The sequence below is a fragment of the Mastigoproctus giganteus genome, chromosome 8 (genome assembly GCF_048544385.1).
Source record: "Mastigoproctus giganteus isolate SK-2022 chromosome 8, ASM4854438v1, whole genome shotgun sequence".
Taxonomy (NCBI): Eukaryota; Metazoa; Arthropoda; class Arachnida; order Uropygi; family Thelyphonidae; genus Mastigoproctus; species Mastigoproctus giganteus.
In genome coordinates, this window is record NC_143582.1 from 181,997,183 (window position 1) to 182,013,046 (window position 15,864).

Sequence of the window (15,864 nt, forward strand, 5' to 3'; positions counted from 1 at the left end):
CCTACAAATCATGGCCTTACAAAATGTGCTGTTTGCAGACTTTCTGGAACAGGACATGATACAGCTAAGTGGGATGCCTTTGTGTCTGTTCAGTACAAAAAAAAAAAAAAAAAAATGAGGAAATTAGGTGCAAAGTGAGCATTCTTGTGGACATTTATGAGCTTGAAAATTAGAGTGGATGCCCATGGAGTTAAAATTGTGGGGTAGGGGTACAATAAAGCTCTCAGCTGCCCAACTCAATGCCAGAACTTACACTTGTGCATCACGCAACACAGCGGCCATTCCCCAAGCCAGATCCGCTGATCGCACACAAGATAGTTATTGTCAGGGAAAGTGGAAATTTATTGTGCAAAAAGGATAGGTAGAATATGACCAGGGTATGTCTGCCAGGGGCAAATGTATATAAAGTATATGATGTTGTAGAGCAGATATCATCTTTTTAGGGCATGAAAGGTGATGGTGTTAGAGATGTTGGCACTAATGATGTTAAGAGTAGGAGATCTGAGGAAACAAGAACAGGCCAATGTTGGAAAAAATCATGAGTTAAGATTAAATTTGAAAGTGTCTAATTCTGCTTGGATCTGATAGGAATGAGTACATGTTGAGAGCCTTGGAGAGATTGTGCAAGGCTCATGAGGTACAGTTTTTCACAGCATGGTCTGTGCTTGTTAACAGAAGAGACTGTTTTTACAAGAATGCTTAAATAGAAGGGATACAAGAATATTTGATGTTAACAATGTAGTGTTAGCTGGGTTGGAAAATTGCTATATTGGGGAGGATACACAAAGAGATTAAGTAGAGCCATAGGCTGAGGTGAAAGCTATTCTTTCACTGCTTCTGTTGGAACATGCAGCAGACTAGACTGCAAGGAAGCACTGCTGTGGGTCATCTCAGATCAAGTAAATACATGGGCTATGTTAGGGTAACTAAGAGAAAGAACAGGTGCATGGTTAGTAAATTTGAATTTTAAGTACTGATTAAGTTTTCAAATGCAGACATTGTGGGGGTATTAGAGACATGGTGTCATAAAAGATGCAGAATGTGAATATTGGAAGTATAATGTGTACAGAAAGAAGAGACAGGACAGGAAGGAAAAATATACTCTTAATTAAGAAGCATATTAAATCTAAGGCAGTGCATGGAGTCAACATGGATGGCAAGTGCAATATTCAGTAGGTTTGGAGTGTGTTTGGTGAGTAGGAGTGTGTTTATAGGCCTTCCCTCTGAAATACAATACACTAAAAGACCTCAATTTAATGAACTATTTGGGGATAAAGCCTGTCTGCTAAATCTGATTGTCCATTAAATTCTAAAGAAATACATAATTTACTGAAGTTGCCAGACTCTTGTGAAAAAAAAAAATGCTGTACCAATAAAAAAAAAAAAAAAAAAAAAAAATTGTTGTAATTTATTTTTCTAACTGTATTTTTCTACACTTGTGTGGAGTATGAGCTTAAAATTTTAATGTCATATAGTGGCAGTGGAAACTCTCTTCTTCCAGTCACACAGCTCCCCGAGGAGCTGTTGTGGGCACCAACAAATTCCTCCAACTGCACCGATCATGTGCTCTACGAGCAGCATCGCAAAGTGCATTGCCCAGAAGTACACTGATCCCATTCTTCCACCTAGTTGAAGGTCTTCTTCTGCACCTCTTCCTCTCGATTTTTCCTTCTATTATATTATTCAGCAGAAAGTTTTCCCTCCTTGATGCTGTGAAGAAGAATTTTAGGCCAATTTTATTCAATACCCTCTCATTTATTCTTTGGTCCAAGTAAGAAATACGCAGTATTCGCCTGTAACACCAAATTTAAAATGCCTCAATTTTATTCCTGTCAACTCTTTTCAGATTCAATTCTTCACATCCATTTTAGCAACATCCATTTTACCAACATTTTAGCAATTGCCTGTCGTCTTTTTACATCATTTGAGAAGTTACTATTTTTATTTATTCTTGCCCATTAACCTTCACTTTACTGGAACCGAGATTATCACCAATCACCATAATTTTAGTTTTACACACATTCATAGACTAACCTTTTTTTTCTTACTTTCTTCACATACTCTCCGCAGAGTTTCTTTAAGATGATCCTTAGAATTGCAAATTAGCACAGTATCATCTGCATTACAACGGTTGTTTATCTTCAGTCCTCCAATTTTGATGCCAGTCTCTAAATTTTCGAAAGCTTCACGCATGATATCTTCGGCATAAAGATTAAAAAGGTGAGGTGACAAAATACAGCCCTGCCTTACACCATTCCTATTTTAAAAAAGTCCATGTTTCCTGTGTTGGTTCTCACAGTTCCTTCCTGTTCCTGGTACAGTAGCTTAATCAGCTGAATTATGTGGATTAGGAATCCCATATTAGGCATCATTTCCCATAGTTACTCATGTTGAACACAATAAAATGCTTTTGAATAATCTATAAAACACAAAACGACTGAAACATTGAATTCTTTACATTTTTCAGTAATGAGTCATAGACTTAAGATCTGATCTCTGGTTCCTCTGCCACTTCTGAAATCTGCTCGCTCTTCTGGCATTTCTTTTTCAAGTTTTCTTGAGATTCTGTTTAATATAATTTTAAGAAGAATCTTGCTATCATGAGAAATTAGGCTAATAATAGGCCTCTAATTTGAGCAAATTTTCAATCTCCTCTTTTGGTAAGGGAATGAAAATTTATTCCTTCCAATCTGATGCCACCGCCCCATTTCAGAAATCTTTACAATCATTTTATGAAAAAAACTCTTGCACCCTTCACACCATTAGCTTTAATCAGTTCCGCTGGTGACTTTCCACACGTCAGTTTTCTGATGGCTGTTTCAATTTCTTCCTTCAGTGGAACTGGTTCATGATCACACTCTTGAAAATAGGGTGGCAGATAATTAGTGTCAGTAGGTGCTCACAGTATTCTTTCCACCTTCCTTTAATTGTGTTCTCCTCTGTTAAAATTTCCTCTTTAGAGTGGAAACTCTGACTAAACCTTATTCAGAGTGTGAATCTCCAGCAAAGGTACTCAATAGAAATAGAGTACACTTGTGCGAGGTTCAGATTCCCTATTGATGTTTCACACATTCTACAGGCTGGTAAAGGTAAAGAAAATCCTGACGTTATTCTTTATTGGGAAAATATTTCAACTAAAGTACATAGCTACATCAAAGTAGTAGTAGTAGTGGCATGTGATGCAAGAAAGCAAGTGTATGAACTTATGCAGCATCAGCCAAAAAAAAATTACAAAACAATTCTCTCTAAATGTTTGTCCAGTTCCTCCTTAAATTTATTTAACCTGTCAACTTCTACAAAGACAGATGGAAGTTTGTTCCAACTATTAACCACCCACTGGCTAAAGACAAATTTCCGCACATCTATTCTACATCTGCCTTTCCTCAATTTGAATTTATACCCCCTTAGGTTCGTAATCTGAACAAGTGGAAGAATCCCATCAGAATTCAGCGTGCTCAACCCATTCAAGGCCTTATACACCTCAGTCAGATTACCTCGCAGGTGCCTAGTCTCCAGCCACTGCAATTTGCAGACTTAAGCCTCTTTTGGTAAGAGGATCCCTTCATTCCTCTCACCAATCTTGTTGCCCTTCTCTGTACACGCTCAAGCAAATCTACGTCCTTCCTAAAATGAGACCTCCAGATCTGTATGCAGTACTCAAGGCATGGCCTGAACATTGCCTTATACAGAGGGACAATCACCTCCTTTTCCCTGCTAGTAAAATTCCTGTATATCATTCACAAAACCCCCATGAACTGCCCTGGCAGTCTGTCTGCATTGCTCAGAAAACTTCATATCTGACTGCACAATTACTCCCAGGTCTTTTTCATTTCTCTGGGGTTACTCCTACCAATATGCAATACTTTGCCAGATGCAATGTTAAACTTCAGTTGCCACTTCTCAGCCCATCTGCCCAAATTTTCTAGATCCTGTTTCAGTAGCACACTGCCATTACTGTCATTAACAACCCTGCCGACCTTTGTATCATCTGCAAACTTCGACATTAAGCCTGATATACCTTCATCAATATCATTGATAAATATACAAAACAACAGTGGACCCAACACCGAACCCTGTGGGACTCCACTAATAACATTAGTCCACAAAGAGCAGCACCCATTGATTACCATCCTCTGTCTTCTCCCACTCAGCCATCCTTTTACAAAACCATTGTAGCAAGTTACCCTTAATACCATTCTGCTCCAATTTGTACAGTAGTATTCCATGTGCAACAGTGTCAAAAGCTTTCCAGAAATCCAAGTATATGATATCAATTTATTTTTTGCATCCAGTTGAGTTAGTTAGTTTAACTTCTGTAAAACAAAAGTTAAACTAACTTTTCTTTAATTACTCGTGTCACTCTTCGATTCCCCTTTGTGAATTGGGGATACATTTGCACAACGCCGGTCTGTGGGGACCTCCCATATGGATGTAAAGCATTGTTCAGTGGACACTGTCCATTATTTCTAATGTCTGTTAAAGCAAGGACATGAGCCACAGTGTGAAGAACCCTTAGTCTATGCTATGCCTTTTTCAGAAAGGAAGTGATAATATTTACATTAGAAATATAAATACAGTCACATCCTTACTTACTTATCTAGACTACACCAGACTCAAAAACACAAAAGTAGCTTAAACGTAACAAAGAAAGCAACAAGAGAGGCACACCTTAAATGGTTTCCTCACTTTAAGGAAGCACATTATTATCTGCATTTTTGCAACATATATATGCATAATAGACAGGCAAAATTTAGATTAGAAAATAGTGAAACATTAGTTATAAGAACATTGTATAAATGTACACCACCTATAGATGCTATTAAAGGAATGGAACTTGAAATGTGTTTTCCGTAGACACATTAGCTTCAGTAATTTTGATTTTGTAAAGGCGACTGCAGTGGTCTCAGATATTTTTTAGGTTCTATACAGTGGGACCAACTGATGATGTTACCAACAGCAAATTCTAAATGGGAAGCATTCAAGGAAGTAATTTTGGAATCTACTAGGCTTATTGTTCCAACTAAGAAATACTGCTCTAGGTTTAGGTCCAAATGGAAGTCACATGAACTAATGAGACTCGTGGAAGAGAAGAAAAATGCATGGGATGCACATAAATTGTAAGGCAACACAGAAGCCTATGGGAGATACAAGCTAGTCTGTAATCAAGTCACAAAGGAGGTTAGGCAAGCGAAGGCAGATTATGAAAAATCTTTGGCAAAGGATGCAAAGAAAGACAGCAAAGACTTCTTTACTTATATAAACTCTGAAAGGAAGGGGATGAATCAGATTGGTCCACTTGATATCAGTGATTTGATTGTAGATGATCATTCTCAGATAGCTGCTGAACTAAATGAGTATTTTGCATCTATGTTCACACATGTGGAGTTATTCAAGGAGGAGAGGGCCAGATGTTATCAAACTCTTAACAGGGAGTTAAATGATTTTGTAATAACTGAGAGCAAAGGTAAGGAGAAATTGTTGAAATTAAACGTAAGAAAGGCACCTGGGATAGTGGGATCTATCCAGTTATATTAAACGAGGTGGCAAAGGAAGTAAGCAAACCCTTAGCCATAATTATGAGAGCATCCTTGGATTCATGGGGAAGTCCCCACAGACTGGAGATGTGCAAATGTATCTCCAATTCACAAAGGGGGATCAAAGGGTGACACGAATAATTACAGACCTGTTAGTTTGACTTCTGTTCCAGGGAAAATAATGGAGTCACTGGTTGAAGCATTGCAGGATCATCTAGATAAGACAGCAGTGATAATTCAGACACAGCATGGGTTTGTCAAGGGGGAAGTCTTGTCTGACCAATTTGATTGGATTTATGATGTGTTAACAAAGGAACTGGATGCAAAAAATAATTTTGATATCATATACTTGAATTTCAGGAAGGTTTTTGATACTGTTGCACATTGAAGACTACTGTACAAATTGGAGCAGTATGGCATTAAGGGCAAGTTGAAATGAAGGTTGAGTGGAAGAAGACAGAGTGCTAGTCAATGGATACTGCTCTACGTAGACTAATGTTATTAGTGGTGTCAATCGGGGTTTGGTGTTGGGCCCATTCTTGATTTGTATATTTATCAGTGATATTGATGAAGGTATATCAAGCTTAATGTCAAAGTTTGCAGATGATACAAAAGTTGGCAGATTTGTTAATAATAGTAATGGCAGTATGCTGCTGTGAAATGGCAACTGTAGTGAGAATGAAAAAGACCTGGGGGTAATTGTGCAGTCAGATATAAAGTTTTCTGAGCAGTGCAGACAGGCTGCCAGAGGAGGTCATGGGGTCTTGTCAATTATATACAGGAATTTTGTGGGCAGGGATAAGGATGTGATTATCCCCTTGGAAAGGCAATGGTCAGGCCACACCTTGAGTACTGTGTACAGGTCTGGAAGCCTCATTTTAGGAAGGATGCAGAGTTGCTAGAATTGAGTACAGAGAAGGGCAACAAGACTAGTGAAGGGAACAAAGAGGTGCTCTTATGTAGAAAGGCTTAAGTTCTGCAAATTGCAGCTTCTGGAGACTAGGCACCTGTGAGGTGATCTGATTGAGGTGTATAAGGCCTTGAATGGATTGAGCAGGCTCAGTGCTGATGGGATTCTTCCTCTTGCTCAGATTACGAACCTGAGGGGGCATATTCAAACTGAGGAAAGACAGTTATAGAATAGATGTGCAGAAGTTTGCCTTTAGTTAGCAGGTGTTGATTGCTGGAACAAACTTTCATCTGTAGTTGTGGAAGTTAATAGCTTAAATAAATTCAAGGCAGTACTAGACAAACATTTGGAACGAATGGATCAGTGAAATGGGAAGGGGTGTGTTTTTTTTTTTTTTTTTTTTGTAGCTGATGCTGTATAAGCTTGCTTTCTTGCATCATGTGCCTCTACATGTTAACTACCTGAAATGTAAGCTCTCCAGTACCTTAACTATGAGGAAGGGTATTTACAAATGCAAAACATCCAAGTGAAAAACTTAATGGCTGTTTTCTAAAAATCTTTTTTATTGTTCCAATTAAATTCTTTAGATCCCAAATTGGGATCTATTAAAGCATCCTGTAGGAAACCAAGACATTGTTTCTGCCTTTTTTCCACACTTCATTCTTCATCTTAAGCCTGTTAAATCCTGTACTCCCCTCCCTTTTCCATTTGCAACATCAGATGGTACACTGGTGTTCAAAGAAAGTGCATCACCTAGGAATTTCACATTTCTAATACCTTTTTTGCGATATGTTACATTAATGACTAGCATCACAAATAGAAATACATGTATAAACAAAAGATATTTATTAATGGTTAAGGCAAAGCAAAGGAGGGATTGTGCAAGGCTCAAGGGGTAGAATTTTTTTCAGCCTGGACTGTACTTGTTAACAGGAGAGATTGCTTCTACAGGGATGGGATACACTTAAATAGAAAGGGTGCAAGAATTTTTGCTGATGCTGTCGAGGCAGTGTTAGGTGGGTCGGAAAACTGCTAGTTGGGGGGGATACAAGGACTAATAGATTAACAGTAGCCACTGGCAGAGGTGGAAGTGATTCTTGCACTGCTTCTATTGAAATGAGCAGAAGCCTGAAAAACAAGATGCAGGATATTTCAGAGACTGCTGGGAGTCATTGCGGTACAAGTAAACACATGGGTTGTGTTAGGGTAGCTAAGAATAGAAACAGGTGCATGTATACCTGCGTGTACACCAATGCTAGGAGTTTGGTAAATAAATTTGATGAATTTGAGGTATTGCTCAAAACATCAAAGGCAGATATTGTTGGGATATCAGAGACGTGGTGTCACACAGATATAAGTAATGCGGAACTGGAATTTGGGGAATACAATGTGTATAGAAAGGATAGACAGGACAGGAGGGGTTATGCTATTAGTTAAGAAACACATAAAGTCAAAGGAAGTGAAGCCAGTTGACATCGATGGACAGGGCAGTGTCGAGTCAGTTTGGTGTGACATAAGCATAGGAAAATCAAAATTGAGAGTAGGAGTGTGCTATAGGCCTAATGACTCTGATGAGTATAATAAGATATTGTACAAGGAAATAGAGTGGGCCAGTAAATCAGAGAGTCTTATAATGGGGGATTTTAATTTCCCAGATATTGACTGGAATTTGTGGGTTGGTCACTCGCACACTAGCAAGGCTTTTGTGGATTTATTGGATGATTGTTTTCTACATCAGCATGTTCGTGAGGCAACAAGAGGGAGCAATACTCTTGATCTGATTATCAGTAGTGATTCTTCATGCATTAAGAATCTGCAGATAAATGAACCACTAGGTGGCAGTGATCACAGTGTGTTGAAGTGGGATTTACTCAAGGAGGTAACTACCATCAGAGGTAAAGGGAAGGGTTTTTGTTTTCGTAAAGGCAAATATGATGGTCTGAGACAGTATTTAAATTCTATACAATGGGACCAACTGATGATGTTACCAACAGCAAACTCAAATGGGAAGCATTCAAGGAACTAATCTTGGAGGCTACCAGGCTTTACATACCAACTAAGAAATATTGTTCAAGGTTTAGGCCTAAATGGTTGTCAGATGAACTAATGAGACATGTGGCAGAGAAGAAAAATGCATGGGATACATACAAATTAATGGGTGACATGGAAGCCTATGATAGATATAAGTTGGTCTGTAACCAAGTCACAAAGGAGATTAGGCAGGCAAAGGCAGACTATGAAAAATCCTTGGCAAAGGATGCAAAGAAAAACAGAAAAGAGTTCTTTACATATTTAAACTCAAGAAGGAAAGGGATGAATCAGATTGGTCCACTGGATATTGATGGTTCAACAGTTGAGGATCCTGCTCAGGTGGCTAACAATCTAAATGAGTATTTTGCATCTACATTCACGCATGGGGAGTTATTCAGGAAGGAGAATGATGTGGGTAAAGTAAACATTGGCAGTGAGCTGGATGATTTTGTAATAACTGAGAGGAAAGTGGAGGAGAGATTGTTGAGGATAAACATAAAAAAGGCACCTGGGGTGGATGGGATCTCTCCAGTTATATTAAAGGAGGCAGCAAAGGAAGTAAGCAAACCCCTAGCCATAATTATGAGAGCTTCGTTGGACTCAGGGGAGGTACCCATAGACTGGAGATGTGCAAATGTAACCCCAATTCACAAAGGAGGATCAAAGGCTGACACAAGTAATTATAGACCTGTTAGTTTAACTTCTGTTCCAGGTAAATTAATGGAGGCACTGGTTAAAGAAGCACTGCAGGATCATCTAGACAAGAATTCAGTTATAGCTCAGATGCAGCATGGTTTTGTTAAGGGCAGGTCTTGCCTGACCAATTTGATTGGATACTATGATGTAGTCACAAAAGAACTGGATGCAGGGAATAACTTTGATATTATATATTTGGATCTTAGAAAGGCTTTTGATACTGTTGCACATGGAAGACTGCTGCACAAATTGGAGCAGTGTGGCATTGGAGGCAAATTGCTGCTATGGATAAGAGGATGGTTGAGTGGCAGAAGACAGAGAGTGGTAATCAATGGACACTGCTCAACGTGGACTAATGTTATTAGTGGAGTTCCTCAGGGTTCAGTGTTGGGTCCGTTGTTGTTTTCGGTGTTTATGAATGATATTGATGATGGGATATCAAGTTTAATGTCCAAGTTTGCAGATGATACAAAGGCTGACAGGGTTGTTAAGGACACTACTGACGCTATGCTGCTGCAACAGGATCTGGAAAGGTTGAACAGATGGGCTGAGAGGTGGCAAATGAAGTTTAACATTGACAAATGTAAAGTACTACACATGGGAAACAGTAACCCCAGAGCAATGTATCAACTCTGCGGTACTACACTGACAGTGGTGGAGAATGAAAAGGACCTGGGGGTAATTGTGCAGGCAGATATGAAGTTCTCTGAGCAGTGCAGACGAGCTGCAAGAGTAGCTCATGGTGTGTTGTCAATGATATACAGGAATTTTTCTAGCAGGGATAAGGAGGTGATTATTCCCTTGTATAAGGCAATGGTTAGGCCACATCTTGAGTACTGTATACAGGTCTGGAGGCCTCATTTCAAGAAGGATGTAGAGCTGCTGGAACGGGTACAGAGAAGGGCAACAAGATTAGTGAATGGAACAAAGGGTTGCTCTTACGAAGAAAGGCTTAAGTTTTGCAAATTACAGAGTCTGGAGACTAGGCACCAGCGAGGTGATCTGATAGAGGTGTATAAGGCTTTGAATGGTTTGAGCATGCTCAATGCCAATGGGATTCTTCATCCTGCTCAGAATAATCACCTCAGAGGGCAAAAATTCAAATTGAGGAAGGGCGAATGTCGGATAGATGTGCGGAAATTTGCCTTTGGCCAGCGGGTGGTTGGTTGGTGGAACCGACTTCCATCACTTGTTGTTGAAGTTGATAGCCTAAACAAATTTAAAGCTCAACTGGACAGGTATTTCGAACAAACGGAGGGGTGAAATGGGAGTGGTGTGTGTTTTTTTTTTTTTTGGCTGATGCTGAATAAGCTTGCTTTCTTGCATCATATGCCTCTACTAATGCTAACTAATATGTAACAATTGCTCTCAAAATATTCCAAAATGAGCATTTGCAACCTTTATACAACAGCTTTAGTAAACACGACAATTATGGCTGAAATGTTATCAGAAGCCCTCAGTTTGCTTCAGTTTATCATTTTAAATGGAAAACAAAATGAAAAGTTCACCAGGTGCAAACTGATATTTAGTTGAATCGCCTCTGGCCCTGATGACAGCAGAACACCGTCGAGGCATTGACAAGATCAATTTCTGAAGATACTCAACTGATAGTTCGTGGTTCCAAACACGTATGGCTTCCTGAAGTTAACGAAGGGTCTTTATTTTCTTTCTGGCAACTGCACATTCCACACGATGCTAACAGTTCTCTATTGGATTCAAGTTCAGGCTGTTTCCTAGCCAGCTAAGAGTTGTAATGGACCGTTCTTCCAACCATTTTTTTCAGCTGTAACAAATGTAAACACATTACTGTCAAACCTCTAATGCAGAAATGAAGTTAAAGTAACTACAGAAGTGCCTACTTACACTTTTCGCCCGATGACAAGGAGCGGAGTCATCCTGAAAGATGCAGTTACTTGGCAGGTTAAATGGTCTCTAATGGGTGACAGCAATTTGCCTTCCAATATAGCCAGGTATGCATTGGCATTTACAGAACCTTTTATAAACTGCAGGTGACCTACTCTGCAATACGAAATGCACCCCCATATCATTTGGCTGGTAGGGAATTTCACCGTAGACACAATACAGTCTGGATGGTATGCTTTAACACTTCTACGGCAAATTGTTTATCTTCCATCAGAGCCATGTAGGTTGAATTTATTCTCATCTGAGAAAATAACCGACTTCCACTGCTTGGGATCCATTTCATATACTCCTTACACCAAATCAGTTGGGCCTTTTTCATTTTTTGTATGAGGAAGGGCTTCTTCTTAGGACAACGGGCTGCAAGTCCATTTTTGAAGAGGTATCTTCTGACTGTTACTGCACTTACTACCACTTCTGTATGTTCTTCCCATTCTCTTTTCAGCTCAGATGAAGAAGCTTTACAGTTTTTAAGGCATAAGTGCTTCAAGACGTGGCCTGTTTTGGCGTAGAGACTCGTTTGCATCCAGTTCCTTTTTTCCTTTCAGCAGAACCAGTATTCTTGAGTTTGGAAAGAAATCTACTCACTGTCAACTGATTACAAGACACTCTATAAGCAATATGATGGGAAGAACATCCTTCCTCACGTAAAGCAACAATAGCACTTTCTTCGTGGTGTCAACTGCACATAACTCACCATCCTAATACAGGCAAGGAATGACTGCAACTCTTGCAGAGCGTGCGTATATAGTTGAAAGTAACAGTTAATGCAATATTACGTAATCACCTACGCGTGTCAATCTTATCTGATGCAATCTGTAAGAAATATTGCCATATACTTACGTTATTTGGATGACAGTTACAATTTTAAGGGGTGATGCACTTTCTTTGAACACCAGTGTTATTATCTGTTATATAAACATCCATTCAGGTATAGTTATTTGCTCTCTGAGAAGGGTATTCAAAAAGTTCAGTAACTAACTTTAGGACTAATCCTGCATGATTTTTTACTTAGTATCCCTTTTTCAATTGAGAATGTTTTTAAAACAGGTTAGTGATCCTGCAATATGATTATTAATTTCACTTAGTACACATATTTCAAATAGCATGTTTTGTATTTCTTCGTTGTTTTTATAATTTATTTCAATTTTGCTTCATGTTCACATAGGAAAGTGCTTTTTCGTTATGTGCACACAGGATGGTTCTAGCTTCATCAGTGTGGTTTACTTTTTAATTTTTCTTTATTTTGATTAAGTTAAGGAAAGGGTTCAATTGCTTTATGAGTTTGCTGTTATTTTGGGATTGGATTTCATGAGGTAGTTATGTCAAAGAAAATAACCTATTGTCTACTATAAGAGAAGTTTTTAATGCTTTGTGTTCAGTAGGTCTCACAAATGCACAAAACTTATGCTCTGATTTGTGGTTCAGTACAAATGGTAAGAAGACACAAACATTTCAGCTCAGCCAAGAAGTGTCATTCTTGCTAGACTAAGAAGTGGACATGCAAGCATTATTTACTTACTTATAATGGAAGACCTACCTCAATGCAGTTATTGTCAGATTACTTTAATGGTTTAACTTTGTTTACTAGTGTACCCAAATTTAACAAGAATGTCAGGCAGCCTTCACAACACTATATAGAACATTGAATCCATTCCCCAACACCCACACACCCTTGATGGTCTTATTATTAATTTGATGTGAAAATAATAATTACTATCACCAAAACTAACACAATGCAAAAGATATGACAAGAAATGTTTTCTTGCAAGCTTACATAGATAAAGATACAACAGGAAAAGTTTTTTTTTTCACACAAGAAGACATGAAATGAGCAGAAGCCATATTATAGGCTTGCCGTAGCCATGATATGTAATGTGATGACAAAAAAACCAACTATATATTCATACCTCCACTTGTCAAGGTCTGACTATTGCATAATACTAGCAGTACAATTAACTTGCCTCAGAATATTTAAATTTTCAAACACTTTGTTTCTTTTTTTTTTAATGACATATTACAAACTTGTTCTCAGGCATCCAAACTAATTCTAGTTCTCTAAAATTGAGTCCAGTCCCTATTACTCACATTTTATGAAATAAGTATAAATACCAACCTATACTAATCAATTAACAGCCAACTCTTAAACTATCTAGAAACGTTCCATCTGATCGGCGATTGCCAGTATTGATTCTGTCAGTGTCAATCCACTGGTGATATTCTGGCTCTGTCTTATATTACCCATCTATGGACAAATTCAGTGGAAAGTTTGGTGAAACTCAAGCAGTTACTGTTGATATTTCAAAGGCTTTTGATCGTATTTGGCATAAAGGTATTCTAAATAAGCTTGCATTGTATGGTTTGCCACCTGTTTTTGTAATTGGTATCCAGTTTTCTCTCTGACCACTCACTGCAGGTGATGACAGATGGCTCTCTGTCTTCTAACTTCTCTACTAATGCTGGTGTTCCCCAATGTTCAGTTCTTTCTCCTACTCTTTTCCTCTTGTACATTAATGACCTTCTTCCATTGACCTGAAATCCTCTCCATTGTTTTGCTTTAATGGAAACCTCGCCCTGCTCAATCAACTTCAACTTCTCGAATATCGCTACCAATTCCTTAAATGCCGATCTCCAGTAATTCTCCAGTCGGGCAAAGACAACTTAGTTGATGTCAATCCTTCTAAAACTCAGTCCTGTCTTATGCTTACCTTTGATGACACTCTGATTTCTAGGCAAGATGATATATCTCTTTTGGGGATTACCCTGACTTCTAATCTCTCTTGGCACAAGCACATTACAAATAATGCTTCCTCTGCATATAAAAAACTGGATTTTCTCTTTTGTTCTCAGTGTTACTTTTCTTCCAAGTAGCTATTCACTCTGTACAAATTGCAAATCTACCCTACCATGGAATATTGTTCCCACATCTGAGGTGGTGCCCCCAAAACCTCTCTCAGGCTTATAGATTCCATTCAGAATCTATAAGCCTGAAGAGGGAAGTTAGATTAATTAATGACTCATCTCTAACAGTCTCTCTCCACTCTCTGTCTCATAGAGACAGAGTGGAGAGACTCTGTTCTACATGCCTTTTCTATAGATACTTCCATGGGCACTGTTCTTCTGAATTGGCTTCTATAATTCCTGCTCTCTCTTTCAAAGAAGTCTGAACATGTGCTGCAACCTGTCAACATCCTTTTACCGTCCAACTTCAAACTTGTAGAACCAACTTTTCTCCTTCCTCTTTTATTCGTTCAACTTCCATTTTCTGGAACGATCTTCCCTCATACGTATTTCCTGATAATTACAATCTACAAAAGTTCAAATCTAATGTCAACCAATATGTTGTTTCATCTTCTCAACCTCCAGCCAATGCACAGTACTAAGTATTATAGGTTCTAATACTTGTGTTTGGGGTTTTCATAAAAAAAAAAAAAAAAAAAAAAAACACCAGCTACCTTTAATTGAATTTATTATTATTATCATTATTATATGCAGTTAAGATGGTCTTCTGTGTTCTAAAGCTATAACATGTCATATCATACAGTAAAATAAATTCTTTCACTATAATTTCTGTTAATAGTTTTAATTTTAGTTTTCAGGAAGTCAAGAGAGTGTACTGAATGTTGAAGATAGTGATTTCCACCATTCTCATCATGGTAATCTAGAAGAAGAAATAATTCATGTTCCTGTACACCAACCTCCTAGTCAAATAGCATTATCAAGTGAAGAAAGAGCAACTTCACCATGCAGTTTATCTCCTCTAAATCCAGATTCTGTCATTGCTGAGAGTTCTTTATTTTCTCCTGTCCATTCTTCTACAGTAGCAATAGACAATGACAGTCCTCCCTCCTCTCACCAGTGGGATGAAGAAGGTGATCCATCTACTCTTCCTATAGACTGGATGCAACAACAAAGCACCAGTAGTAGTAAGGAGCCATTAATGCCGTCTGGAGATTCATTACAGGAACAAGAAGAAATGGATGAGTGTATAGCCAAATGAATCTGATGATCTCTAAAGACTGAGAGAGAGAAAGACTTGCTTTAAAAATCTTCTCTTTGCTACAACAAAAAAACTGGATTGTCCTGATGATGGTTTCCTTATTCATCATAAAAAGGATAAATTGTCATTAATCGGTGCATGCATATATATTTTACAGTTTTCCAAAGGAAATATCAAGATCACCATAACGAAGACACAGAAGATACTTAGTGTAATCCAAATCATGTAGTTCATTAGTTGGAAGCCTTGTATGTGTACAGAGGGATTATTGTATGGAAAGAAACTGAGGAAGCAGTATCTAAATTTGGCAAAGAGAAAACTGAAATCAAAATACTTTTTAACTGAGTGTTATGGTCCTATAAGTGCATATATCAGTATTAAGAATCTGTAAATATGAAAATGGAAGTTTGTAAATTGTACTTCTTGTTGCTCATGTATGGCCTTCTTGTGAGGCTTCCTTTGTGTATTTTTTTAAGAAAGAAATGTACATAATATACTTGAACTCCAGGAGCTCTGTACCTTCATGGTGCTGCCTATCGTGAAGTAATACTGGAAAAGTTGAAAAAAATTGCGAACTCTGTTCTCTATGTAAAATAAATATTTTATTGGATTGTTAATATATTCATCAGTGTATCTGTGTTGTAACAAAATTTTTGTAAACACTGTATTAATATATATATATATATATAAAATATTGATATTTACATAATTTTACAGAGAGAGAGAGAGAGAGAGAGAGAGAGAGAGAGAGAGAGAGAGAGAGAGAGAGAGAG

General features: G+C 38.1%; 1 protein-coding gene across 1 annotated transcript in view; it reads left to right on the forward strand.

Annotated features, from left to right (window-relative positions):
- LOC150082048 (RING finger protein 150-like) overlaps positions 1–15,398 on the forward strand; it is a 132,451-nt gene extending 117,053 nt beyond the window's left edge. Inside the window, exon 6 of the mRNA XM_090379938.1 lies at positions 14,684–15,398. Coding sequence (XP_090236064.1) covers positions 14,684–15,091 — 408 coding nt within the window. The 3' untranslated portion in view covers positions 15,092–15,398. The remainder of the gene's footprint in view (positions 1–14,683) is intronic.
- Positions 15,399–15,864: the final 466 nt, after the last annotated feature.